This window comes from Phragmites australis, chromosome 5 (genome assembly GCF_958298935.1).
Source record: "Phragmites australis chromosome 5, lpPhrAust1.1, whole genome shotgun sequence".
NCBI lineage: Eukaryota > Viridiplantae > Streptophyta > Magnoliopsida > Poales > Poaceae > Phragmites > Phragmites australis.
In genome coordinates this window covers 43558167-43584315 of record NC_084925.1, presented here as the reverse complement: position 1 = coordinate 43584315, position 26149 = coordinate 43558167, and the positions used below count along the sequence as shown (strand labels likewise).

The 26149-nt window shown below is 42.7% G+C and overlaps 1 protein-coding gene across 1 annotated transcript; it reads right to left on the bottom strand.

Moving 5' to 3' along the window:
- Positions 1–13048: 13048 nt before the first annotated feature.
- Positions 13049–25190, bottom strand: LOC133919867 (uncharacterized). Its single transcript, XM_062364411.1, is given in 14 exon segments — positions 13049–13365; positions 13367–13529; positions 13641–13734; positions 13919–14366; positions 14837–15190; positions 16221–16376; positions 16478–16681; positions 16764–16967; positions 17822–18034; positions 18160–21513; positions 21589–21740; positions 22350–22845; positions 23034–23847; positions 23925–25190. Coding segments are annotated over 14 exon segments (7818 nt in total). The 5' UTR covers positions 25025–25190; the 3' UTR covers positions 13049–13299.
- Positions 25191–26149: the final 959 nt, after the last annotated feature.

The following is a 26149-nucleotide window of genomic DNA, read 5'->3' as shown; positions in this document are numbered from 1 at the left end:
GTAATCAGCTCGCCTACCATTATATCAGCATGTGGTGAGTAAGGTAAGTGCTAAAGCCGACTACACCGATGATTGGTGCTTAACCGGTACAAGCGATCTACGGTGTCCGGGTTCCCTCCCCGAACTGCCTGAGGACTCCTCGTGAGCAGATGACACCCCTAACACCGCTCACACCTCATCTCAACTCACCACTCACCAAACCGACTCATCCTCAACACAACCACAAGTGTGAACAAGTAATAAGCCCTAGGCTCGCGACAACGGTGGACGCCGTCGTCGACTTCTACCGGAAAGCCTAAGTACCACTAAGCATAGCGAACTATCATTAGACCTCGACGACACTACTAGGCTCCTAGGAACAACACGTGAAACGTGACCGAAATGGGATAATGTATCGGCATAGGTTCTACCCAACTCGGTACCCGACACATGCAATGTATACATAAGCGTAGATAACATATTAAATTTTCAAGTAGACACGGTGCAGTATGATAGATGCTTGCCTTGCTGCCCTAGCTGCTGCTCACAGCTACCCGAGTCCCGATCACCACTGCGGGAACCACCGGGGACAGCCTCGCTCGCCTCGTTCGCCGGGTCGAAGCTCCCTGAAAGAATAACGCGTGCAATGCAATGAATGTTATGTAAAGAATGACGCTTCATAGTCTGTGACAACAGCGTAAAGCACCGTGGTACGAGTTTAACGCACTAACGATTTCCTAATTGAGATTAGGGTTAACCATTCAATTATCCTCGGATTAATTAAAGCATAACTAAGGCTTAAATCAATCTAGAATGCTAACTGTGCAAAAAATGAAGGTACATATTTTTATTCAACAGGGAATAAATCAACAAGATTTATAAAATTGATTTCATCAATTTTGGAGTTACCAATATTTAGTTATGAATTAATGAGGCTTTAAGCACATTACATTAACTAAGGAAATTCCAGCACATATTTCATGGTCACTAACAACTTTAACATGTAGAGCATGAGCACATAAAGCTAACAAAATTTTCTTTACAATTTTTGGAGCCATATTCCATTTTTTATACATTTTACAATGTTTCAGCCGATTTATTAGTTTAACAAATACCCAATTTCGCATTTTCCGATTTTTCCGAATACTTAAATACCCTAAACCTTTTTCCACTCGGGTTTGGCCAGCTGCTGCGACTGACAGTGGGGCCGGCGTATTTTGACCCAAGTCAAAATCGACCCGCGCCCAGTACACAGCGCGCCGGCGGCTCGGGCGACGTCGCCGGCGGCGAACGGCGGCCTGAATGTCCCGACCGAGGGTGGCAACAGCACTTGCACGAGCACGTGGTTACGGCGGGGGCACACGTCGACGCCGGCGATGGCCGGAGCACGGCGATCGGCGGCGAGGGGCAAAACTAGCATGGTGGCGGCACGGTTCAGACCGCCGGCGGCTAGACAGCGGTGCAATACGCTCGGCCGAGCACACCTACACGTTCTATGCGAGCGCGTGGACCGAATGGCGCGGCCCAACACCGATGAGCTTGGCGGTGGCTCGGCCGACGGCGTGCGCCGTAGGCAGCGGCGCACAGCTGCACGGCGAAAGGCGCGCCGGCGACGGGCTAAGCCCCAACGGACACGCACGCTACACTCAATGGGGGACGGTGATGCTTACGATGAGTTTGGTCGCCGGGGAATGGCAGCGGTTCACCGGTTCAACGGAGAAGGGTGGAGATGGCTGCCGCCGTTAGGGAAGAAGGCGCGGGTGGCTCCAATCCGTGCGGGAAACGACTGGGGAAGGAGGGGAAACGGCGGAGGAGCTCGGGGCGCTCTTCCCTGCGGCTCCACTGGGTTCGGGCTCAACGGAAACCGTCGGTGGCGCGTCGGATTTGGCCGGCGGCGCGGCGCAACGCGGCTATGCTCTGCCGTGTGCTGGGCGACAGGGAGAGCAAGCGAGGAAGAGAGGGGAGAGACACCACGAGAGAGCGTCCAGGGGGGGGGGGGGGTTAAGGCCGACGACGCTTCCACTCGAAGGCTCGGCCGGTGACTCGACGGCGTGCTGGGTTTGCCGGCCGCGGAAGTCAACAAAGCCGGCGCCGCCCTCTGGAAGCAGCGCGGCTGAGTGAGGAGGGAGGATGACGAGTGGGTCCCGCGTGAACAGTAACCGCCAGGCAAAATATCTCCACCACTTTAGCCATCCATTTGAATGCCTTTCCAAAGTCCAAAATGGTAAAACGAATTTTTCTTGAAACTAAAACTCAGAAAGAACCCATTTGAACTTGTTTGACTCAAAAAGCTTGCACCAATTTCAAATGAAAATTCTCCAAAGAGGCAAGCTTTTCTAACTTGTGTTGATTTTTATGCCTTTAAAACAATCCCCAAAAATTTGGGAAAATTCAATTATATTCTTCTCCTAGCATCTACTAATTTCTAAAATTATCACCAGCCCTAGGTTCCATAGAAATTTTAGGAGATGCTTCACAACGCATCAGTTAAACCCAGTTCAACTAAATTCGGTTTAATCCACACTGCAAGTCTATATGGCTCAAAACAAAAACAAATGATGCTCATTAGCACTTAATTACGTGTTTAGAAACTCTGGGCCGTGACATGCGGTTTTTCAGTTTGACCACCCATCACGTGAGTGATGTCGGCGTCTGTCTTATTCCTTCACCGTCGTTACCTTTGACAACGGGTATTGCCCCCGCCGGCTAAGGGCGTGCACAGGTCACTTCAGGAGTTTAGAAAAGAAATTATATAGGATTTTATTTGATATGATGGAAAGTAAAATAAGATAAAGAAAGATATCATTTATTAATTATCAGACGATTTAAAACATCAGATAACTATTTTTATAGGTAATATTTCTTCCATTGTATATATATCTTCTATTATTCGTGGTCTTATCTTTCCACGTGTTACTTAACAATTAGGTGTTATTTAGATTGCTTACAGATAATCCACATAATGATTTATCTATTATATTATTTATATGTGATATGAAATCGTATTACGGACAGCAACCATCCATATCACCGCACATACCCTAAAGAAAACAAGAGAAGCAACGTACACTCCGCGGACCCTCTCCTGCGTGGACACGTGTGCTTTGCTGGCCCCTCCCTGCACTGTGCATAACATGTGTCAGGCACATAAGAGGGTCTACACGTGAGGACGGGTCCTATAAAATTTGCAGACAGAAAATTCATGTTGTCCTTTCTCTGTAAGCCAAGGACAACGCGCAGCACCGCCCGAACGCTTGTGGCAGAGTAGCAGACCACGTATGAGTTCGCGGAAAGCATGTCTCGCGGTCAGCAAAGGTGACCGACCTCCGCCAGAAATACCAAGTAGGACTGTAAGAGTAATCAAACAGTTGAGCTTAGATGGATCATCAATCAACCCCAGGAGGTTCCCTTGATGTTCGAGGACTTTGATTTTTTTCTTCTTTTGGCGAGATTAGCACTTCGATTGAAAAAATAATAATGAAACGTGAGTACATTTCCTTTAAAAATCAGAATCTCGTGTATCTATCGTGTACAATAAAAAGTATTGCTTGCACGATTATACTATTGTATAACGGACCAGAGATGGGTTAAGTGAGGGGGCTTTGGATGGAGTCGTTAGAACACTCTAGCAACTCCTCAACACCGACCCCTAGATCCCCCACTCCATAGAAAATCCAATCCAAGTCCACAACCAAATTCAGATCCACTCATCTCTCTTCCTCTCCCACAAGGTTAGACCCAACCTCTTCGCTTTCCTCCCAAGCGGATGGCATGGTTTTTGTCCTAGACCCTAGAATCCCAACAAGCGACTACATCAGCTAAGTCATACTCTCTAGATCTTCAGCAAAATCCAGCCAACTCACCCAGGTGGGCACCAGGGTGATGGAGTCAACCTCTCCACTCCCTTGTCCACCCATTCTGACTCTGCAAGGAAAGTTACTATGGCAACAGGTGAAGCCTACCCTCAGGATCCGCATATCTCCGGTCGAGCTCCTATGCTGAATTAAGGGCGAGTCCCCTCACATCTTCAAGGTGTCGCCACAGATTCTTTGTCGTCTCCTCAACCATCCTGGCAACCATCCCCAACAACATTGGCAGATTTGCATTAAATTCCCCCATATCTTATCTGCTTCTCACAAGATTTCTTTGCTGGAGCAATGCGACCACAGCCAAATAGCAATGCAGTTTTTGGGAGTTGCAGGACATGGAGCTTCCCAGTGCTAAGATCCAGACCTTCCCTGCACAATTATGTCAGAGGCCGACGAGATTCGAGCAATGTGCTCCTTTTGCCCTTCCTGAGCAACAAATGCGGTTGACTGATGGTGACCTCGACCCCTTTGCAATTCAGTATGATACGCATCCCACAATTCCTCAGTGCCTAGAGCCAGAGCAGGTATTCAATCCCTTCAACTCGCTCCCACCTATCGGCCTTCGGCTCCCAATTCCCTTTACAGAGCAGCGGCCTTTACTCCGAAGAAGAAGGTTAGTGCAAGAAGCAACAATGAGACCAACTGGTTTGGCAATAGACTGCAGAGTACTAAAATCACCGTCGTAGAATCCTCTGTAGCAGTTGAACACAAGGATCGAGAAGGACATGACAACAGGGATGAAGAAGGAATGTGCATAGTGATACCCAATTTCTGGTGGTGCAAGGAGAGATCCTCCTCAATGAATGAAACAGAGGCTCACCAATCAGGTGCTCTCAATGCTACTTCCGAAACAGCTAAACACAGGGCTCGAGATGGACATGACAATAGGGATGAAGAAGGTTGGTGCAAAGTGAAGCCCAATTTCTAGTGGCACAAGGAGAGATCTTCTTCAATGAAAGAAACAAGGGCTCACCAACCAAGGGATCTCAATGCTGCTTCTAAAAGAGACAGAAAGACAACCCACGGTAAATGTTTCAATTGCCTTGCCCGAGATCACAAAGTGGCTCAATGTAGGGACCCAACAAGGTGCTGGTGATGCAAAAATTTGGCCATCACGCAGCTGCATGCAAGAGTGCATTTAAGGCTCAGCCACCACCACCCCCTCCGCCTTCTTATACCAGAATAGCTTTCTCCTCAGTGTCCACACAGCAGACTGCATATTGTTCCTACAAGCAAGCTTTGCTTGCCAAGCCACCACACATCTCAACAATCAACAACATATCCACATCGCCACCTTCATAAGCTCATGGCGACCTTCCCAGGAGACCCTTCCGCACGCCCCTTATAGGAGTTCGTTGTAGCCTCAGTGATCGGTGTTGTGGCTAGGAACCTTGATGATCTGCTGGGACGAGCCACTGTTTGTTGGCTTGCCGGTAACTGACCGATTGCAACCACGGAGGATTATCACCTATCTGATGCTATCTCACAGGAGTTCGGCGTCCCTGTGCACCAATGCTAGATAGTGAAGCACCACCCGGAAGACTACCTCCTCATCTTCAACAACCAGCACATCTGCGACGACGTCGTCAGAAGACACCAACTTCTCTATAGAGGAAGAGACTTCCGTTTTGCAGCATGGAACAAGAGGAGGTATGCTGACGCCTCTAAATTTGATTTTCATGTTAGGTTGAGGGTAAAACTCAGCAAGTCTATCAAGTTGCATTTAGAGTCTTATCAAGTCGGTGCATGAAATATCATTAGGGTAAAACTCAGCAAGTCTACGTACCTTGTCTGCATCAAAAGAAGCAAATGAGTCGATAGGATTCAAGGCCGACATACAAGAAAGCAACTCCATATTAACCTCATCAAACTAATTGTCAAGCTCTTAATTAATTTGATCAATGACCCCAATATATACTTGTTCTTGAATTTGCTCTTCCGCCACAGCTGCAGCCAGAGAAGGAGACGAAGAAGAAGCAATCTTCTTTGCTGCATGTTTCCGAAAAAGAGATGCAATGTCCCCATTCCTCTTCATGTTTCAACAATTCTATAATAAAAATACTCAATGTATCAGGTTCAGGCACAAATTGATGAATCTTGTTATAAGATCATCTAAAAATATGTCCTGCTACAGCCTACAGAAGTATAGCTACACATCACAGCACAAAGCAAATAACCCTAAGAGTTTTAATTTGGAACAGATCAACTACTCAAGAGTAATAAAGGCATCGTTGACGCATAGATAATTTTCCACGTTATGATATGTGATTGAGTAAAGTTTAAAGCTCAACCCACTTATAATTTATTAGATAGAAGGCTAACAAAAAGCTTTCTAGCGTGATCACCTATACTAACCTCCAATAAAATCCCTTGGAAGGAAGAGTCTTGAGATCTGACCCCACGCCTCTCTCCATGCAAATTACTCCCTCCAATCACAAAAGAGTGTTGTTTTGAACATCGACATGGTCACTGATGTATTACTTTAGCTACTAATTACTAATATAAAATATATGTGAAATGTAGCAAAGTTGTAATATTTTTAACCTATTTTTCAGGAAAAATCAAGCCATATTATTTTCAAAAGTAAACTCGAGCTATTTAAAAAATATTTATGGTCAAAGTATAAACATGTTAACTACAAACAATCCAAAATGCCATTATTTTTTACAGGAGGAGTATAAAGTTGAAGAAAGAAGTGCCACAACATGCCCAACATAAAAAACAACCAACCAATGGCAACACACCTCTGCTCCGTACCAAAATCTTCCCTCACTGCTCCACCTCACCTCCTCTACTCTAGCCTTAGCGTTTGCGCCATGGACGTTGCCACGCCAGGGCAACACCAGTGGTTGTCATGGGTGCAGCGCCAGGCGGCTATGTACCTGTCGGTGGCCAGTAGAGGCGACGAGGGGTGGGCGGCGTCCTTGATGTCGGCAGTGCAGTTTGTGGTGTGCTTCGTGGCCATGATGGTGATGACAACGACGTGGGCGGTGGTGATGTTACAATCGCCACCTGGGTTACACCACAGGGAATGGGTCGACCAGCCCAAGTCCACGACCCAAACAATGGATTTGCAATGCTACAAGAAGAGCAGTGCATCAACCAGAGGTAGCATCGAAGAGAATATAGGAAACAGAACCCTCTTCCCTTCTATGTTGACCTTCCTCCTTAGCCTCTTCTCTCATGTACTACCTCTGGTCTTCTTCTATCACCTTCTATAACTTCACTAGATCACCTTGTTTTGCTTCGTGTCCCCAATTCCAATCCGTGTTGTGAACAATCTCGTTGTATCAATTTGACCCATCTTGTCGAATCAATGGAAGGCAATGCTAACAATATGGTATGAGACACCAATTTTGACACAGCAACAACAGATGTTTCTCGACAAAGTGAAGAAGATGTTCAAGAGGTTTGAGGACAAGTTCATGGAGAGGTTTGATAACATGGAGAGGAGGCGTGACCAATCAGGTGCTAAGGCGGACAATGCTCTCATTGTCCTTGGCTCCGAGAAGCTTCACATGGAGGAGGTTGCGAGTGGGGAGCACGTTGTGGCTGCTACGATGATGAGTGTCAGTGTCGGCGTGCCCAGTGATAGCGAGTCCAACACTGCCACGAACATGATCGTTAGGATCATCACCAGCCATGCTTCAAGCGCCATCTATGTCCACATTCACCAAGGAGCTCGTCCCTGACCACATCCTTGATATTGCAGTTTTGCCAAACAACGACATCGTTCCTAGCAACAGCAACATCAAGGAGTCTGCCAACTGTTTGGAGAAATGCCCAAGCCATGGAAATTGTGTTTTGGCTCCCGAATACTTGCTAGGAACTTCTCTGGCATCATCACTGGTCCCTACGCTGCTTATCGTCAACAACCAGAGCCTCACGCTATGGATTTTGGTGTCCCTAGTACACGCTGAACTGGGTGCACGCCAGGTGCTCAAGAAATGCATCCAGGTTCCCAAGCCATCCCCACCTATGGCACATACTCCATCTCTACACACTAGATGTTTGGAGTAGGGGCCAATCAAAGCTCAGTGGTACTGCAACCACTAGCGGTGAAGTGGGACAAGTGGAAGACATGGCCATCTACTACTAAAGTCCATGGTATTGATATTGGGGCTAAGCTACAACCGGTGTCGTGGCCATTGTTTGTGCTCGGTAAAGGCATCAGGTTACCAAAAGCCACAACCATGGCTGTCGCCTATGCAACTGAAGACGACATGGAACGGTGCTGAGTTAGGCTAATTCCATGGCCGTCATTTGGGTGTTATCAAGGTGTTATGCTAAAGATGACACTACCGTGGCCACCAAATATTCTATCAAGGGCCATTTTAATTGAGAAGAAGCTATCAAGTAGTGATTGCTTGAGGTTCAAATGTGTTATAGCTAAGGGCCTTGTTGATAAGCATGTTGTAGATGTTCAGTAGCTTCAACACATTTATTTGTTGCAACAGAAGCATGGTGGTGTCCTGCACCATTCCTTAAACATATTCGTAGGTATATCTGTCGAACTTGTAGTGTCTCTGGAATACATGGTGGCGGGTCTTAGGTGTGTTGAACTTCATATGGCTGCTGGGCTAAATTTTAGAGTTGATCAAGTATAGATTCAGAGCAGCAGAGGCGTGGTGGTGATGATCCTTGGTCTGAGATGGCTACTTGAGCACAATATGGTTATATCTGAAGAATTGGCTGAGTTTAGTCTATGGCTACCACCTAACAAAGGGATAAACATATTTGGTAGTTGGCTGCTTTGGGGTTCTTCAAGTCCAAACTTGCATGGCATATTGGAATTTCAAATGAAATATCATAACCAATAGCGTTGTTGCTGGGAATAGTTGTTTTAGTGCCCAAGGATTTCTTTAGGGGTACTTTGCCTCTAAAGTAGGTGTATTACTCACTGAAGAAGTTCTAACAAGATCACCAAGCACAAGGATGTGGTTAGTGACAATTGTTGTTGCAACATACAAGGAGTGTTTCTTGCTAGGGAAATATTCCTAAAATCATTGTTGCTTCCTATATATGTGAGTATGGTAGTTGTGTCTTACCAACCAAAAGTAGATTATAGTGTTATTGCCACACATGAAGTAGTACAACTGATACATGGATCAGGGAGATTAGAAGCAAGATCAGTTTCAGGAGCAGCAATTTGCCAGTTCAGGTTTGGTACAGTTGCAGATGAAACAAATGGGGTTACTATCTGTCCAGGAGCTCATACATCAATGCTCATATTGCTAAATGGAAGTGTTAGAGATAGCATATTAGCATTTGGCCTTAAGCAGGAAGACATGGGATCTAGGTGGTTTCATTTCATTGGCTTGGGGGCAAGCCGATATTCAAGAAAGGATGGAAGGAATGTTATGACCGCCACCTGGGTTACACCACGAGGCATGGACTGACGATCCCAAGTCCACGACCCAAACAATGGATTGGCAATGCTACAAGAAGAGCAATGCATCAACCAGAGAGGGCATCGAAAATTACACGAAACTGAACCCCCTTCCCTTCTATATTGATCTTCCTTAGTCTCTTCTCTCATGTACTATCTCTGATCTTCTTTTATCACCTTCTAGAACTTCTCTAGATCATATTGCTATGCTTAGATCCCCTTGTTTTGCTTCATGTCCCCAATTCCAATCCAAGTTATGAACAATCTCGTTGTATCAATCCGACCCGTGTTGTCGAGTCAATGGAAGGCGATGCTAATAGTGATGGTATTGCTCCTGTCGTGGCCATGCGAGCGCATCCGGCAGAGCAACATCTATGGCCACGTCACTGGAAGCATGCTAGTATGTACGTGTGTTCCATCGCCAGTAGGGCGATCAATGGTGATTTGTTTTTCGTTCCGGTTCTTGGTTTCTTTTCTAGCTCTGGGAAGTAATTTAAGCAATGTTTATTTATCTCTAGTCATTTTCAATGCTATTTTTGTTTGTCTAATTTGAACTAAAGTTTTGAAGGCGCAAGTGATGGTAACAACGTATGCATGGATTAACGGTCCTATATTTTCTTCAATTTTGTTCAGTTCGGTGCCATTCCTACATGATTGTATTTTTTTCACAAACAATATAATTTCATAGCAAGTCTACTCATATTTTCTATTCAGACAGCTAAGGCCAACATGTCAACTCAAGATGCATCACGTGTGATAACTAAAGAAAAGAGAATGTGATCTTGTACTTTGTGAGCATAGGGCAGTATTGTCTTGTAAGTTCTATTGAAGTGTGGTATTTTTTATTTTCAGACTTTGAAATAACAAAAACTTTTGTTGCAAACTCTCTGCTATACAGTTGTGGATCCTCGGAACCCGATCAAGGTGGAAGCAGGGATTTCAATTTCGTTTGATTTTTATCGTTCATCGGTAAAAAGACCGAAATTCACGAAATTTCTCTAAAATTTTGTCCATTTTTGTCCCCGTTTTGCGGGTCCCGCATGTTAGTGAAAGAAAATTCCGGAATTAGATATTATGTTCCCCTCCAAAATTCCTAAAATTTGAGAAATTTTACCAAAATTTTAATCCCTGCATGAAAGGCGTTGAGCACCTCAACATGAGGGGGGGTCTTCATCTGCAACCACGCCTCGCCGCTCGGCATCTTCGCCTCCGACCACCCCTGCTCGATGCAAGCAGGGGGCAGCTGCGAGCCTTCCAGGAAGAGGGGGAGGGATGCAAAGGGATGGCTCGATGCACGGCGGTGCTCCGACGAGCCACAGCGTGAAGCGGAGGCGGTTTTTCTGCGACTGCAAGGTGGTCGTTATTTCGAATACCGATCGGGCGATCGGTATTTAAAATACCTTCCACCCCTGGGTACCTAGCAGCTGTCCAATCGACATGTGCAATTTGGATTAGCCACACAGCAGGAGCGTCTTCCTCGTCAGGTTCGGCAACCGGAGGCCATGGTGGTCCACCGGCTCAATCAGGAGATGAAGAGCATTGGTCACTTGGCCTGCATAGAGCGTTGGTCATGGCGCAACCATGGCCAAAACATGTTTGTGGAAATGACGGGCCCGCTCGGGCCTTTGGTGTCATACCCTGATTTTCAATTTTCTCAAATTTCTCAAAAAAAAATTCTTCAAAAGAGGTACAATCAATTTTGTTCTTTTTGTCTAGCCCAATCAAAGATCTCAATCTATCGTTCTATTCCTATTATTTTTGTAATTTAAAGTTTATTTGATGTTGCTTTTGTTTGTCATTAGAATCAACGATTAGTCGATAACACTTCGGATCTGTTTCAAAGATTTCAAGACCAAGGTTTTGACAACACTAAGTATCATTGGATAAAAGACAAGTGTACTTTTTGATCATATTGCTTCTATATTTTAAACTTTTTTTTTATAAAATTGCATGCAATGTTAATATGATGGGTAGTCACCTATATTAGGATTTATCTAGATATTTTCTTATTATCCCATGAAGTCTAAGCGGTTTATGGTTAGGTGTTCTTCATGAGTAGAAGTGCTTAGCCATGCTGTCAGGATGTTGAAGTGTAATTAACATGACTAATGAACATATGCAACTATGGTAATGAACTTGATATAGCAACATGTAACCTTAGGCCTTGAGCAAAGTGGTTTAGGATGATGGTCATGGTTTTGCTCAAGTGACCTAATTAAAGATCGGTTCGGGTCTGGCTTATTAATTAGTGAATTCCAGTTTGTGTGTACCAAATGGTAGGAGTGGATGTGGTTTTGATTAGTTGCAGTGGATGTGTGAGGAAGGGATCTTGAATGCATCTGTTCTGTAAAATCTGGTGGTGAAATCTTAGCGGGCATGCACATACTGAAAAAACTTTCTAACAACCTTGCAATGATCTCCTGGCAACACACCTTAGGTAGTGCGTAAAGTGCTTAGTCGGCACTGCAACATAGAGAGTTAAGTCATCTGCTTGCAGGTGATGAAATCTCATGAAAAAAGCTGAGCAACCTCTGCAGAGTGTAAAATCTGATATATCAACCGTACTCACGGTCATGAGAGACTTGGATCCTTACATGATTGGTTGATTTTAGGTATGGTGGTGGAATGGGTTTGATCATGGCTATGGTTATGGTATGTTAGTACTAGTGGTACTAGATGGTATGATTTGTAGGATGGTTAGCTTTGGGTGAAGTCTAATGGTTGAATTAATTAGGGTTACATTCACTTAATAAGTGTTCAATTCTTTTAAAGATCAATTATTTTCTTTACTCGCATTTACACAAATATATCGTATGTTAGCCTATTTTTTATATAAGCCTGCATATCATTATTCTTATATATATTTGTTGAGCGCGTCATGTGCTTACACTTGCTATTTTTTTATGTCATACGATATGTGTGGTGCTACTCAGTGAGTAAGATGTTGAAAATTGTTAAGACGAGGTTAGAGCCAATTAGATTTTAAGTGTCCTAATTCATTCCTCTCTTAGAATGTCATCGATCCCTACAGGAGGGAGGAGAGGGAGGTGGGCTTGAGCCGGAGCGGGAAAGAGAGGGAGACCAAGGTAGTGGGCTCAAGGCTGGGCCAAAGAAATGAAGAGTAGTCTGGCGCTTGGCTGGGCTAGAGGAAGGTTGGGGGCGGGTAGGAGACTAGGGTAGAGGGGGAAAACGGGCTGGGCTCGAGAGGGAGAAGGGAAGGGAGAGAGGGAGCCTGGTGGATTTTGTTTTTCTTTTTATTTTCTCCTTTTCTTTTCTCCTTTCTTGGATTTCTTTTATTTATTTATTTCTTTTGAGAAATTTTTATTTTGCAAAAATTAGGGTTGTCACACCTCGAGCACGTTCAGGATTCAGACTTCAGAATTAGCCTGTTTGCGTTTGGGGATGCAGGACTAAAGTGAACGGCTACTAAATGTTCCCTATTGCGAATCATTTCTCTAAAGAAATGAGCACAGGTAAATCCATGATATAATCACGTTTCAATTCGGCGAGAACACGCTCTCACCAACAGTTCGATCAAGAGCCGTGTCGGCCGAGCTTGGGCGCGCGGTGCCGATTTGTTTTATAATGTGAAGCATCGAAATATTTCTGAAGAAATGTGATTCGTTTTCAAAGCTATCCGCTAGTCAGGAGTTTTGCATCGAAACCGAACGTGTTAAAAGGCTTTAAAAAACACAACTATCGTAATCCTGGTTTTTGCCACATCGTAGCCACACTTCTGTGAAAAATGTTACTTTCTTTATTTTTCAGTTGAAATTCTACGTATATGAATTGCGAGCGTGACAGAAGTACGCAGGAAACGCTGCGCTGCAGGTACAACTTCGTTTGCCAATACTTGTACAACTGTACAACTGAAAAGTTAAGAAGAATAGCAAGACAAAACTAGTGGAAGTGTGGAACAATGTGTCGTTCGGCAGGCCGGTTACGCTCTGTGCACGGAACTCTATTTGATCCAACTAAGGATCAAGCATTCTTTAAAACACGAACATTCGTACGAGTATGATGTATACACAGGTCAAATGTGAGGTAACACCAGTGTAAGGTTCATCCTAGTTCTTCAGCAAACCAAGGTTGTTTAATCATGGAGTCTCTTTCCCACTGGAACAGGCCAAGCCTTCTCAACATCATCTAGTGACAATACCGGGAAATCTGACAGGTCAGAACTTAAGGCATTAGAGAATATAACCAAGAGGCTTCGGCAGGCCTGCTCTTCTTCCGTGCGCTCTATCTCGGTGTGCTGCAAAGCAGGATCCTTCCAAGGTTGATAGTAATGCCTGCGATTGAATAAACAAAATTAAATTCCACAATATATAGATATGTAGTGCTTGTGTCATCATAAAAAGAAGCCTATAAAATTTTGAATAGTTGAAGTTCAGAGCCAATACCATCTCCATGAAGGATTACATTCAGCAGGGCAGTGTATCTTTGAGCAAAGCATTTCAATGTTTCCACGGTTATCGGCCAAGTATTTGTTCATTGCTTCAACAAGGTAAAAGAAGATGTGAGTGAAATGCTTCATTATTCCAGCAAGGAGATGACAAGATCACAAAGGCACTCCACATTGCAATTGTAACTAAATATACTAGCCTAAAGTTAATTGACTAATTTAGATTCATCAAAACTCTTCACGATTAGCATAAGACACAACAAAGTCCAAGTATACCTTGATTACCGGATCTGTCAAGAAGCAATAGGCAAAGAGCCATCACAACTGATGGCAAAGAATCACTGTTATTTTGTACACGGTCTTGAAGGTACAGTATAATGACAGTTAGTGTATCATTTGCACTGCAACTGTTCACCGTTTCAACCCTTTCATATCCGTTGTTCAAGAAAGACCGAAGCGTTTCAAGACTGTTGGTGCTCCGTGCAATATCTCTGCTCTTTTCATGAGAGATGCTGGATATCCTCCCAAGTATTACGGAAGCCACTAACCAGCGCAAGATCTTTGAAAGTAGAGACTCATTTCTTACTGGCTCGATCTTTGAAAGTAGAGACTCATTTCTTACTGGCTCTTCGCATGACATTTCCAAAACAGATCTTTGGTTAGAGTGCAACCAGAAGATGTTCGAAGTTGCCCATGAAACAACCATTGATATTCTTGACTTGTCCTGTCAAACAAAACCAGGATTTACATATAACATTTCATATAATCCTTGGCAGAGAGAAAAAAAAATTTGGTTATTTGTATGCAAAGATACGGTGCTCACATCGTTTATGATACTACATATACCTAGTTATTATTAATATAAACCTTAAATATGATTATGTATTTAAGTATACAGTAAGAAATCTACTGAATTCCAAACAAATCAATATAAAAGGAAGAAAAGGATTACACAGTTTAAGATACACAAGGCAATGCTAAAAACAAGGCAATGCTAAAAATGTGATTTTAGTGGCTTGTGAAATAAAGGCAGTGCAGAATTATGTATACAAATAAGTATACAGTAAAAATCTATTGAATTCCAAACAAATCAATACAAAAGGAAGAAAAGGATTACACAATTTTAGATACTCAAGACTGCTAAAACCGTGGTTTTAGTGGCTTGTGAAAAAAAGGCAGTGCACAAACAAGTACCATTTCAGACAAAATTGGCATTGGGCCATTCATAAGAATGGCATCAATACAAAGTTTCATTGCAAGCTTAAGCTCTGTGCTTCTTGAGCTGCCACCGATAGCTTGGCACAGATTAAATACACCATGGAGAGACAAGGTAAAATGCGGTTGGTATATCTTCCTTTTCATAGACAACCTCATGGTTGATGTAATCACACTTAGCACTGAAGTCAACAAGGGAACATTTCCTTTCAATAATTTGGCATCTTTAACCAAAAGGACATAAAGGTACGATGATATTGCCGAGAGTTGCTCAAGGGCAGTTTCTTGGAGCCAATCTGTGATTAGTCTTGATGATATCAAATCATTGACTACCTGAAGAAAGCAAACAAAGTTATAGATTAATGATGAAAAACAGCTTCACAAAACTTCTACAAAGCAAATACCTCCTTAGCTAAACAAAAGCTTAAATTATTCATAAAGAATGTCTCCAGACCACAATAAATGTCAAGGCTGACCCCTGATGGAGGATTTATATCCCACATCCCACCTAGCAAGTTATTCTTTTGGAAAATGACACATAGCAAGTTAGGTTACTAGAGTCCTTATCCATTACGTATAGGTTAGATTACTAGAGTCCTTATCATGTACTCCTCATGCACTCTATATAATCCCCCACGGACTACTATTGAATACAAGTTGCTATTCCTAACAAAGGCACTGCATGAAAACCATAGACAGGAACTAGTCACATGATCATTTATCCATGGTAATTCTAGCATTCAGATGAACGTGACAACTGACAACAATAATACATCTGTGCCAATCCTGTCCCTTTACAGATACAGTACATCTGTGCCAATCCTGTCCCTTTTTAGATACAATAATTTGGCAAATCGAGTTTCAGTAACTGTTGCTAGACAAAAACAACAGACAGAATAATATCAGAAGAGTTAATTGCAACCTAGCTAACTGTCTGACAAGACCAGCATAGCAAATGAACAAGAAACCTAATATGGAACTGTATGCACCAATTAATGTCCATTAACCAATTAATAAGGCCAGGATTGCTAAAATTCCATCTGGTCCACCTGTAATATGATGACTTCCCTCAAGGGTGATTATATTACTTGGCAAAACATTTAACGTTAGAATCAGCCACATTCTATAGCAAAGTTTGACCAAACGTAGAAAAAAAATCACCAAAACAACAGATCATTATGTTCTATTTAATATACCAAACAGTACCTTAGAATCAGTTATCAGCACAAAAATAATTGTTGTTATGGTCCTCATGTTCATCAACAAAACTTTGATGAAACAATTGTTGCATTGCCAGTTGCAGTCAAGAGTCAAACTCATGCACAGTATATATAGCAGGAAATAGTTTATAGCAATGTTTTACCTCCAAAGCTAACTCAGTTACTCTAGAACAGGGGTTTTCAACACTATCAGGTCCTTCACGATGGATTGAAATAACAGAGGATAACCACAACAGAAGGCCACACTCTTTGACTAAATGATGAGCTAGAACTGGCAGCTTCACACACTTCTTCAGCACCTATAATGCAAAGCAAGCATCTCAAATGGAAATAAATATTCGAATATCTAAGCAGCTACTAGATCCCAGGAAGTCAAAGGGACCAAATAATCACAAATTACCTTAAGGATTAAAACCTTTGATTCAGACTCTGAAACAGGTGAAGAACAAAAGGCCAGAGCAAGCTCTAAGACGTTTCCTCTCTTGTATAGTTTCGCATCATCAGCTAGATTTGATCCAGCATATAATAACCGAAGCATCCACAAGCGTTCAGCTTTGAAATGAACAGAACTACTCCGCAATAATGTTGGAAATAATGGAATGCTCTGCAACAAAAAAGATGATATACAAAAATACAATACTGTTGAATTCACACTTTGAGATAGTTTGTGTGTTACTAAAAAATACCTGCAGGCTGACAGAGGTGGAATGCATCAAAAAATTGCTGATAGCAGTGAATTGAGAATGTGAGCTATCCAGTAGTGTCAAAGATGCTTCTGCGGCAAAAACAGCAATAATGGAAGGTATCCTCTGCCATTGTTTGGATATCCCGTTCTGAAGATATGTCAAAAGAAGCTGAAGATGCCATGTTTCCTTGCTTTTCTGAGAAGCCTGTATATATGTGAAAATAGCTTTGAAAAGAGGACTTTTCAAGAAAATTACAGATATTCTTTTCATAGAAGGATCACAAATACACAGAATACTATACAACAAGTGCCTTTTACACTAAGATCTATATGTCATCAAACTGTTCCCAGAATGTCAATAAGAATAATCTTTTCGCAGTCATTCAAGTCAAATAAACATAAAAGTGTGAGGCACATGGGCCTCAAGGCCAAGGGTACTGTTGATCGAGCAGTGGTCCCCCTCCGTAACATAATGCGTTGCTTGCCCATTAAGTTAGGATTAGATTAGGAAGTTATAGAGCATTCTAGATTGGATCCAATCTATTAGTTTACTTAGGGGTCAAGTCATCCTTTCTAAATAAAGAGAGGCGGTGTATCAGTTGAAGGCGAGAAGAATTAGAAGGGGAAACCCTCAAAGCTCTCAAGCTCCCAATCTTTCTCCTCTCCCTCCGCCCATACCTCCTGCCATTGTCACCGCTGTCAGCCGCATGGCCGCCACAGCCACCTTCTCCTTCCCCAATAATTCGAGCTCATAACATGCCATCACACGTGGATAACATCAACACACCAAGAAAATGCAAAGTATAAATGGAATATGAACATATTGATACAAGCATGTGCATGTTCTTACAAATGCTAGAATCAGTTGAGGAAATATATATTACCATATCATACATACTTGAGAACATTAACAAAAATGTTCGCTGAATGAAGCTAACTTGTAACTTAGAAAATTTAACATAACAACAGACAATTTTAGCCAAGCAAGGCAAAAGTTGATAAGCAGATAAACCAATCAAGACAACTGGTAAATTTAGAGATCCATTAAATAGCAAGTACCTCAAGAGATTTTTTTAATGTTCCTAGAGATTCATAGCCCAACATCCTTAATTCTTGATCAGGAGATGCTATGCTAACAAGTGTGATTGCAAGCAGTCCTAGTCGTGAAAATTCAGCAGGCTCGATGTAACCCATGAGAAGAGTATGAATTGAGAAGCGCAAGATAAACATGGGATCATAAATCTGAACCATATCCACTCTTTGAGATGTTACCTGCCAACCAGAATCATAGTGAGGGAGGCAAATGAACGAGGTAGATTTAAATAACATTATTGTGAAAGCACAAAATCTAGAACAAAACCCAAACTTCACTTGACACCATGATTCCACAAAATTACCTCGAAACTATCAGCAGAGCTATTGCGTTGAAGCTGTTCCAATGAAAAAGCAGAAGCCCTTGAAGATCTTTTATAGCAAAATTGCAAAGCTGTCTTGGCACAGTGCTTGGAATCAATGGGTATGTTCTCCCGGAATAGCGCCCTTCGCCTTTCAGTAATTTCTGCATTCTCCGTGTCATGTGTATCTGATTTTGAAAAATCTAGTTTCAGTTCTTGTTTGAATTTCAGAGCTGCACTTCCCCACAGATGATCCACTTCAGTAATGATTCTGCACTCGGATGACTCTATCTCATTCATAAGATGAAGTATCTCCAAATCTGTTTCACTAAGGGTTGCACCATAAACAGATAAAAGCAAGAAAACTAATTCTCTTGATTCATTCAATAGGCTATTATTCTGTTGCCTGCTCTTAATATCATACAGAACCCTTAGTAATCTGATGGTTTCAATTCTTCTCTCTTCTGCAACGGAAACTTCTGGCTTGTTTTCTTTCGCGAAAGAAGAATCAACTGATTTCAAAATACTTGGAACTGGCTGTAGCAGCCCCCCTGTAGTGCTACAAGCAAATGGATATTCAGAATCTTCACTGCGTGTTATTGTTGACACAAAATTGGAGTGGCCCAGTATAAGTTCAAGAATTTCATCAGCAGAGAACTTTCCTTGTGATAATACAACCAGAATACATCGAACTGCTTTAATTGTAACAGGATCATTGAATCTATGCAAGAGAGATGATCTGATAAATTGGTTAAGGAAAGGTATCGACTTCAACTGGTTCAAATGAGTTTGAATCTCTGAAGACAGTTCGATGATATTCTTGAGAATTACATATTCCAGAAAACAGATGACCTTTTGTTCCTTAGCAGAGTGAGATAAAATATTGCCACCCCAAGGGAAATTACTGAGTATTTTACCCATAGTTCTGACCAATATGCCTATGAAATTTAGCTTTGCCTTGTTCACTCTCTTGGACTCTCTCTCTGAAACTACTTCATTGGACAACGATTTTCTAGGAGGAGATAACAACAGCCTAATTAGTGATATCTTCGCAAACAATTCATTAGTAAGCTTCATAATGCCATTGCATGAAGTTGGACTGACATCATTGACATCAGAATCTAATAGCTCAGATGACTCTGGGAAAATTGAACCAATTATCTCCAAGCGCTGCTTCCGCGACATGTCTTTTGAAGCAAAGTAGTAGTGCAACATCGTAACTGACTTCCCCAAGAGAGTGTCACTGAAATAAATCATTATATCTTTAACTGATGTGGGTGTAAAGTCGCTAAAATCTTCTTCAAAAATGCTCCTAGTAGCAAAGTTTTTCCAGCTTGAAAACCCTTTATCACCCAATAGGAGTCCACAATAAAAGATTGGAACTGGCTCAAGGAATTCAGCACACTGCCTATTGCCATCACTGTGACACTTCAAGTATGATAGAGCAGCAGGCAACAGAAGTATGGCACCATCTTCTTGAGCCCATGAAGCATTACAATCAGATTTCTTGACTTGCAGAACAGAAGTGTCTTTTTCCAAAACTTCCACGAACATCTGGCCAAAAAGGCTCATATGCATAGGACATGCTTCCAAAAGCAACAGTGCGGCTTTTGCTTTAACCTTAGATGTGGGAAAGATGCAGTGATGAAGAACGTTAATGGGAGTGTTGATGACCATTGTAGATAATATCATATGGAACACAATATAGTCAGTGCTCCATTCTGCAGATCTTTCAGTGTGATGGATACGACTCAGCATCTTTAGCAGGCAGTGATCAGCAAATTCAAGATTCAACTTAGTAGCAAAATGAAGAATGATGTGATAAGCTTGCTTAATGGCAGTAATATCAGAATTATGAATCTCCAAGTCCCATAATAGACAGGATTCTGACCTGTGATCAGTGTTCTGTAGATAACAGTACATTTCCATGGCAACATCAGCAATATATAGACAAACCAAAACAGCGGGAACAAAAGCAGGTGAACCACTGGAGCTGCAACTGTCCAATTTTGTGAACATCCAATTTGCAAGTTCCAGAAGTTTGCCAGGAGACAAGAATTTTGACAGTGTACGAACCATGTAGAAATTTGGCAAAAGCAGTCCAAAGTTCTCTTTGACTATGCAGAGTTCAAACTTCTCCTTGAACAACAATAGTATGCTCCCCAGCAGGAGCTTTGGAGCGGCAAACAGTGACTCAAGGGATGGGCCATCATTTCTAGAGTAGTTAGCTTCAAAGCTACCAACCTTTAGTAATAGGTCATACAGTTTACTCAAAACATTTAAAACAAAACGATCTACAAGGTGCAGATTTTCCTTTGAAAAAACAGTCAAAACTTCTTCCAGATGTTCCGAACTCTCATCTGCTAACTCCTGGCTATTGGATAGAGAGCATGACAAAGACAGGGCAATAATAGGATGCTGAAGAACAGAATCAACAATGTCTTGGATAAGTTGAACTGGATAGGACGGGCCTGCAGATTTTGACTCTGCTGTGTCAGCAGTCAAAACTTGAATACGCTCAAATACACTATCAACAAGAGCAAAGCACAAATGGCATAGTTGTTCAAGGATATTCGAACACTTAATAGTGTATGATGACAATAGGTGATGGCTCCAAAATAAGATAACTCTCAGATACAATGTCAACTCACTGAATGTACATTCAGACAGCTTAAGTTGAAGAAGTCTTAGAAGTGTGTTGTTATGTGCTTCCCTGATTTCATCTGGTGCAGAAAATGCTAGGCTCAATACTGAAGGTAAAAGCGCATAGAAGGGACTGACACGTAAAAATGTACTTATCGAAGCTGATTCTGTAGAAACAGAGTGGTTTTGACATTTGTCCTGAACAGTGTTTACATGATCAACATTGATATCATCCTTGATCAATGTGATGTTGCAGAACATATTTGGCCAACAACTAGCAACTTTAGCTAGATAATCATGTTGCAGAAAAAGAACTGATGACAAGAAAGCCAGATGAGATGGAAAATGTGTTTTCATAACATCAAGAAGATCTGGAAAGCCGCCGATAATATCTTTTGGAGGTGCACATATGATTGAAAATAAGAATGCAGTTGACACATCATCCGGCGAATTAGTTTGGTGTGTGCTTAGCATTTCTTCAACCTTTCTAGTTACAGAGTACAACGAGTTTGCATCAAACTCAGAAGAATGTTCCAGCATGGTGAACATACTATAATTTTGTCGGTCGGAAATTCTACTCAAGAAATGCAGCATATTTATCAATGGCCTCCATTCAGAAAGATAAATCCTAGAGTTCATTTCTTCAGATGAAAATTTATTAAATCTCTCGTTTAGAACAGCACTTACAAGATCAGGCAATAATTGCACATCTACCTGTTACAATCATCGGACCAGTCAGTACATCATGCAAGTCCAGTAAAAATGTAATGGACAATATAAACGCTTTACCTGAGATTGCAGAATAAGGTGGATCGTGTTGCACACATATAATGAAATTGTGGACTTCTCGTGTAATTTCATACTACCAGACTCTGAGTCTAGTATCCTAAGACATTTCTGAAGTACACAAACAATCAAAGGGCTGAAACCTGAAGAACAGCCTACAAACCACAACAGAAAAGGTTGAGCATAGCGATGCAGTTGGATCTCATCAGGCAATATTTAAATAGCAGAACTGGCCAGAATGAGAAGCATGAGAAAGATGACTCGGTGATTTAAAGTCAAAGACCAAATGTAACAAAGTAAAGCATTTATAATCAGAAAGTGTTATGGAATGATTTTAGGATGAAGCATATAACTCCAAATCCAAAAGGAAAAACTGACTGCAATTAAATAAATGCTAATATGATATAGGTATTTGAAAAAATATGTTGATAACATGGTCGGATAATATGATGGAAGACTCTATACCCTCTCAAATCTTAGAAATATGATAGAAGTGCTATGTTTCATATCTAGCATACCCCAACTTGCTTGGATTAAAAAGCTTTATTGTTGTTTACTGTTGATTATTATTTTGGAAGTCAACCGTCTATTCTTGACACTCCATTTTCCACACTACTGTCCTATAGCATGTTTTTCAGGCAACACATCTGATATGATAGAACATAGACAAGTTAAACAGCTTACTTTGATCATACATTTAACAGACAATGAATAGGACTAAAAAAAAACTACTGAGCTATTCACATTCATAAAGAAAGTAGTACCTTCAAACTGGCCTGATTTAGAGATCAGCTTGCATGTGTGCTCTTGGTATTTGTACAAGTTGTTACCAACTACTGAAATAGCATCACAGAGGAAAGGGATCACAATGTGTGACAATTTATTAGATGCTCCAACTCCTAGGTTCTCTCTTACACACCATTTGGCCTCGTAACCAGGCAAGAAAACCAACCATGCATCAATCTCAGCAAAGTTTTTATCAAACACCCCAGAACTCGCCATAGCAGCTTTAACTAAAATGTATGCTTGATCACGGATGCTCTTAATCTGTGAATGCAACATGATGTAAATCAATGGTTGCAGATGCTTGTACATTGATTCTGGAACTCTTTCTGGGTCCCAACATCCTCCAGATTGGCCTGAATACTCGAGTAAAAGAGATAACAGGGACTCTTGCTCATCCTTGGAAAGATCCAATGGATTGGGTGGTATAACCCTAAAGAAGTCAAATGATCCATCAAAAGAGCTGGGCATCACCCTCTGAAAGAAAATTAGATGATCAGAATGTCAAACGTATAAGCCGTAAATGAATCCCATCATTAAGGAAGTAGAGACCAGAGACGTGCACAAAACAAGCATTCAGGTCAAGGACAGAGGAAAGACATTCAGTTCATACAAATAAACTGAACAAGTACAGGCAAAACATACTTGAATTTAGATACACGTACCAAATAAAGCCTGAGAACATCAAGCAACTTTGAGTGGAAGACATCTTCTACTACTTTTGCATCTTTCATCCTCGGATCTTGCTTATCTAAGCCCCATATCTCACACAGAGTGGTTGCATGATCGTTTTCCAAGTCCAGGTCTTGTTCTTCAGATGTGTTGTTATCCTGCTCAACATCAATCCCACCAATAATAATATCATCAACCTCACTGGAAGCATCACATCTTCGTTTCTTTTGAGGAGGCTCAGAAAGGTCTGTGCTTTTCTTTCGTATACACTGAGAGTAGTTTTGATGTTTCTGACTGGCAGAAGAGAGTAACTTGAGAAGGACTTGAGGATCAGGCATAGCTCCGTGAACTTCATCTTGAATGTATTCTCTCAGAGATATCCACCTCTTGACATGTATTTCATCTCCCTGGTAAACCTCATCAACTAAGGACGCATCTGTTGCATCCGAATAGCTTAAAACTGGAAAACCATCTATTTTGATGGTTACATTCGCTGAGCCATTGAATTCTGACTTCACTCTTGCGCTTGAAGCCATGTCATTGATCACTTCGATAACATAGCACAACAGATTAACTGACTCAAAAACAAGCCTCAGTGAACCATGCTTCACAAGATCATCAGAATGCAGCAATCCCCTATTTATCACTGCTCGAGAGCATACATGGGGTATGATGCACTTCAAGACTACCTGAACTTCTTCATCATCTACAGATACCAGACCATGCGAATTGGATGAAAGAGTATGAATGATGCTATCACATTTTGCTGAAGATATCATGTCCGCTGCAAGGGAGATGGCCGCAAACCTGCAAATAGTTATTAGACCGACAAGAGCATACTGTACTACAAAAACAAATACATATAGATGCCCAAAAGAACTAACCATGAGGGAGATGACCGCGGTTCAATATTGTAAGGGAATTCATTCATGTATGCCGAACAAAGAGACAGCCTCTTACTCACAATGGCTAGCAACAAACTTTTGTGGTGAGCAACCTCAGTAGCTTTCAACTTCTTCATGAGATCCAGCAAGCGTTTTTCATTACCTCTTAAGTTTGAGCTTGGCATCAATCCATTTTTCGGATCAGTGCACACCATGACCAACACCTCATGAGCAATGTCTGCTGCCTCCCCTGCATCCAAATTCCCTGAGATCAAGCTCAGCTGCTCCAATGTGGCACTTCCAAAAAGGACGCTCCTGAGCCCTGGTGGGACAAGTGACTCCTCTACCAGAACATTATCTCGCAGAGTTGAGAGGACGTACATAACGGTCTCAGCGTCATCATTTCCAATCCCACGTAGCACCCCTGAGTATAACTCCTTCTGTTGAAGGACCCATCTTAGCAGCCTTGGGTTTCCAACCTCTAAGAATGACATTGCAAACCCAATAAACGATCGTCTTGTGGACCCAGACTCAGCAACCTTCCGCCGATTCCTCCCATCCCTACCGCCCCCTTTCTTCTTCAATGTCCCTGCGAGCTGAGGCAAAATAGCCATCTTAAAATCAAATCTCTCAGCGACCTCTGACGCCAAACCCCCGCCACGCCTGACTATTGCAGCCAGCAAATCCAGCGCAGCATTCTGTCGCCGGAACTCACCACTGTTCAGCTCCAGATACACATTCCCCATCTTCTCCGTATCCTCTAGTATCATCCTTGCAACCCCGTCTAAGCTCTTCTTAACCGAACCATGCCGCCGCGACTTACCGCTGGGTTGGCCCAGTAGAGTCGCAAAAAGCGAAAGTATGTACGCCATCCCTGGCTTCTCCCGGTGCAGCCGCCACGCCTCGACCAGCTCCACGAGCCGCGGAGACTGCTGCACGTACTCCTGTAGCACCTCCCCACCGGACTCACCATCCAACAACTCTATGAACTCCCTCGAAGCATCCGAGTAGATTTTCACCTCCGAGGTGTGGAGATTCTTGAGGATGTGAACCAACCTGACCTTGTGTGAAACTGCGAACGACTGTGTCCAGGTCTCCATCCCTGTGTTACCGCGACGCGCGTGTCCAAATTTTTTTCGGCGTGTCGACGCGGATCGGACACGTCCGGCCGCGTCGAAGGAGAGGGGAGTAGGCGCCGGCGGCGGGAGGGGAGGAGGCGCCGGCGGGTGGAGGGGAGGACCTGAGGTGGCGGGGGCGGCTGGTGGAGTGGCGGGGAGGGGGGAGGTGGGCTGCCGGCTGGATAGGCTAGGGTTAGAAAAAGAAACGTGGGCTGGATGGGCTGGTTTGGTGGTCTGGGTGGGCTGGTTTGGTGTAGCCTTATTTTCTTTTTTTTATATTATCTTTTCTCAATTTTCTTTGATTTTTAAAATTAAAAATGATATATATTAGACAAATCCCCGAATCATATTTTTGAGAGATTGCTAAATTAGACATCCGCACCCGAATCGGATACCAATACCCGCACCCATATCTCGGTAACACCACCTTCATTAGAGAAGTTTGCTCTCGTTTAGGCTCCACCACAGGGAAGGACATGCAGTCACTCATGGGGCTTGAATTGAAGCACCAAAACTTTTAATATGCATCCACTCCTTGCCTTCCAAGTCCAATGGCCTCAAATGCAATTGACAGTGCGAGTGCTTGCTAAAGAGGAAGAAGAAGAACCTATAAAAATTACACACAAGCGAGTTAGAGTTTATTGCTAACAAGAGAAATCAATCGCAATAGTGGACTGGACTCCACTCCATGCCAATCCAATACCACTAGGGCAGCAAAGAGTGGAAGAGGATATCGATGGGGATGAGGGAATAGTTGCTTCGGTGTGGCTGAACCTAGAAGGCTAGGACGCTGGCGGTGGGTTCAGCGGCGTTGGTCCGCACGTTGGAGAAGAATAAGATATCGACGACATTGTGAGCGATGCTTTAGGGTTGTAGTGCCAAGTCGGGCCTGGTTTTGGGGTGGTTGTTCACGGGTTTGGCCATCGCCGCTTGCCACAGTTGGTCGCTGCCGTTAGGGTTAAACAGAGTCTGAGAGGGCGCTCGATTAGGATTTGGGAGTGGATGAGGTCATGAGCACGCGCCAATCGAGCAGATGAAGGAACCAACGTGGGCTTCGTTCGCTATTGGGTTTTTCTTTCCTCCGTGGGACCGTATTGCGGAGTACAT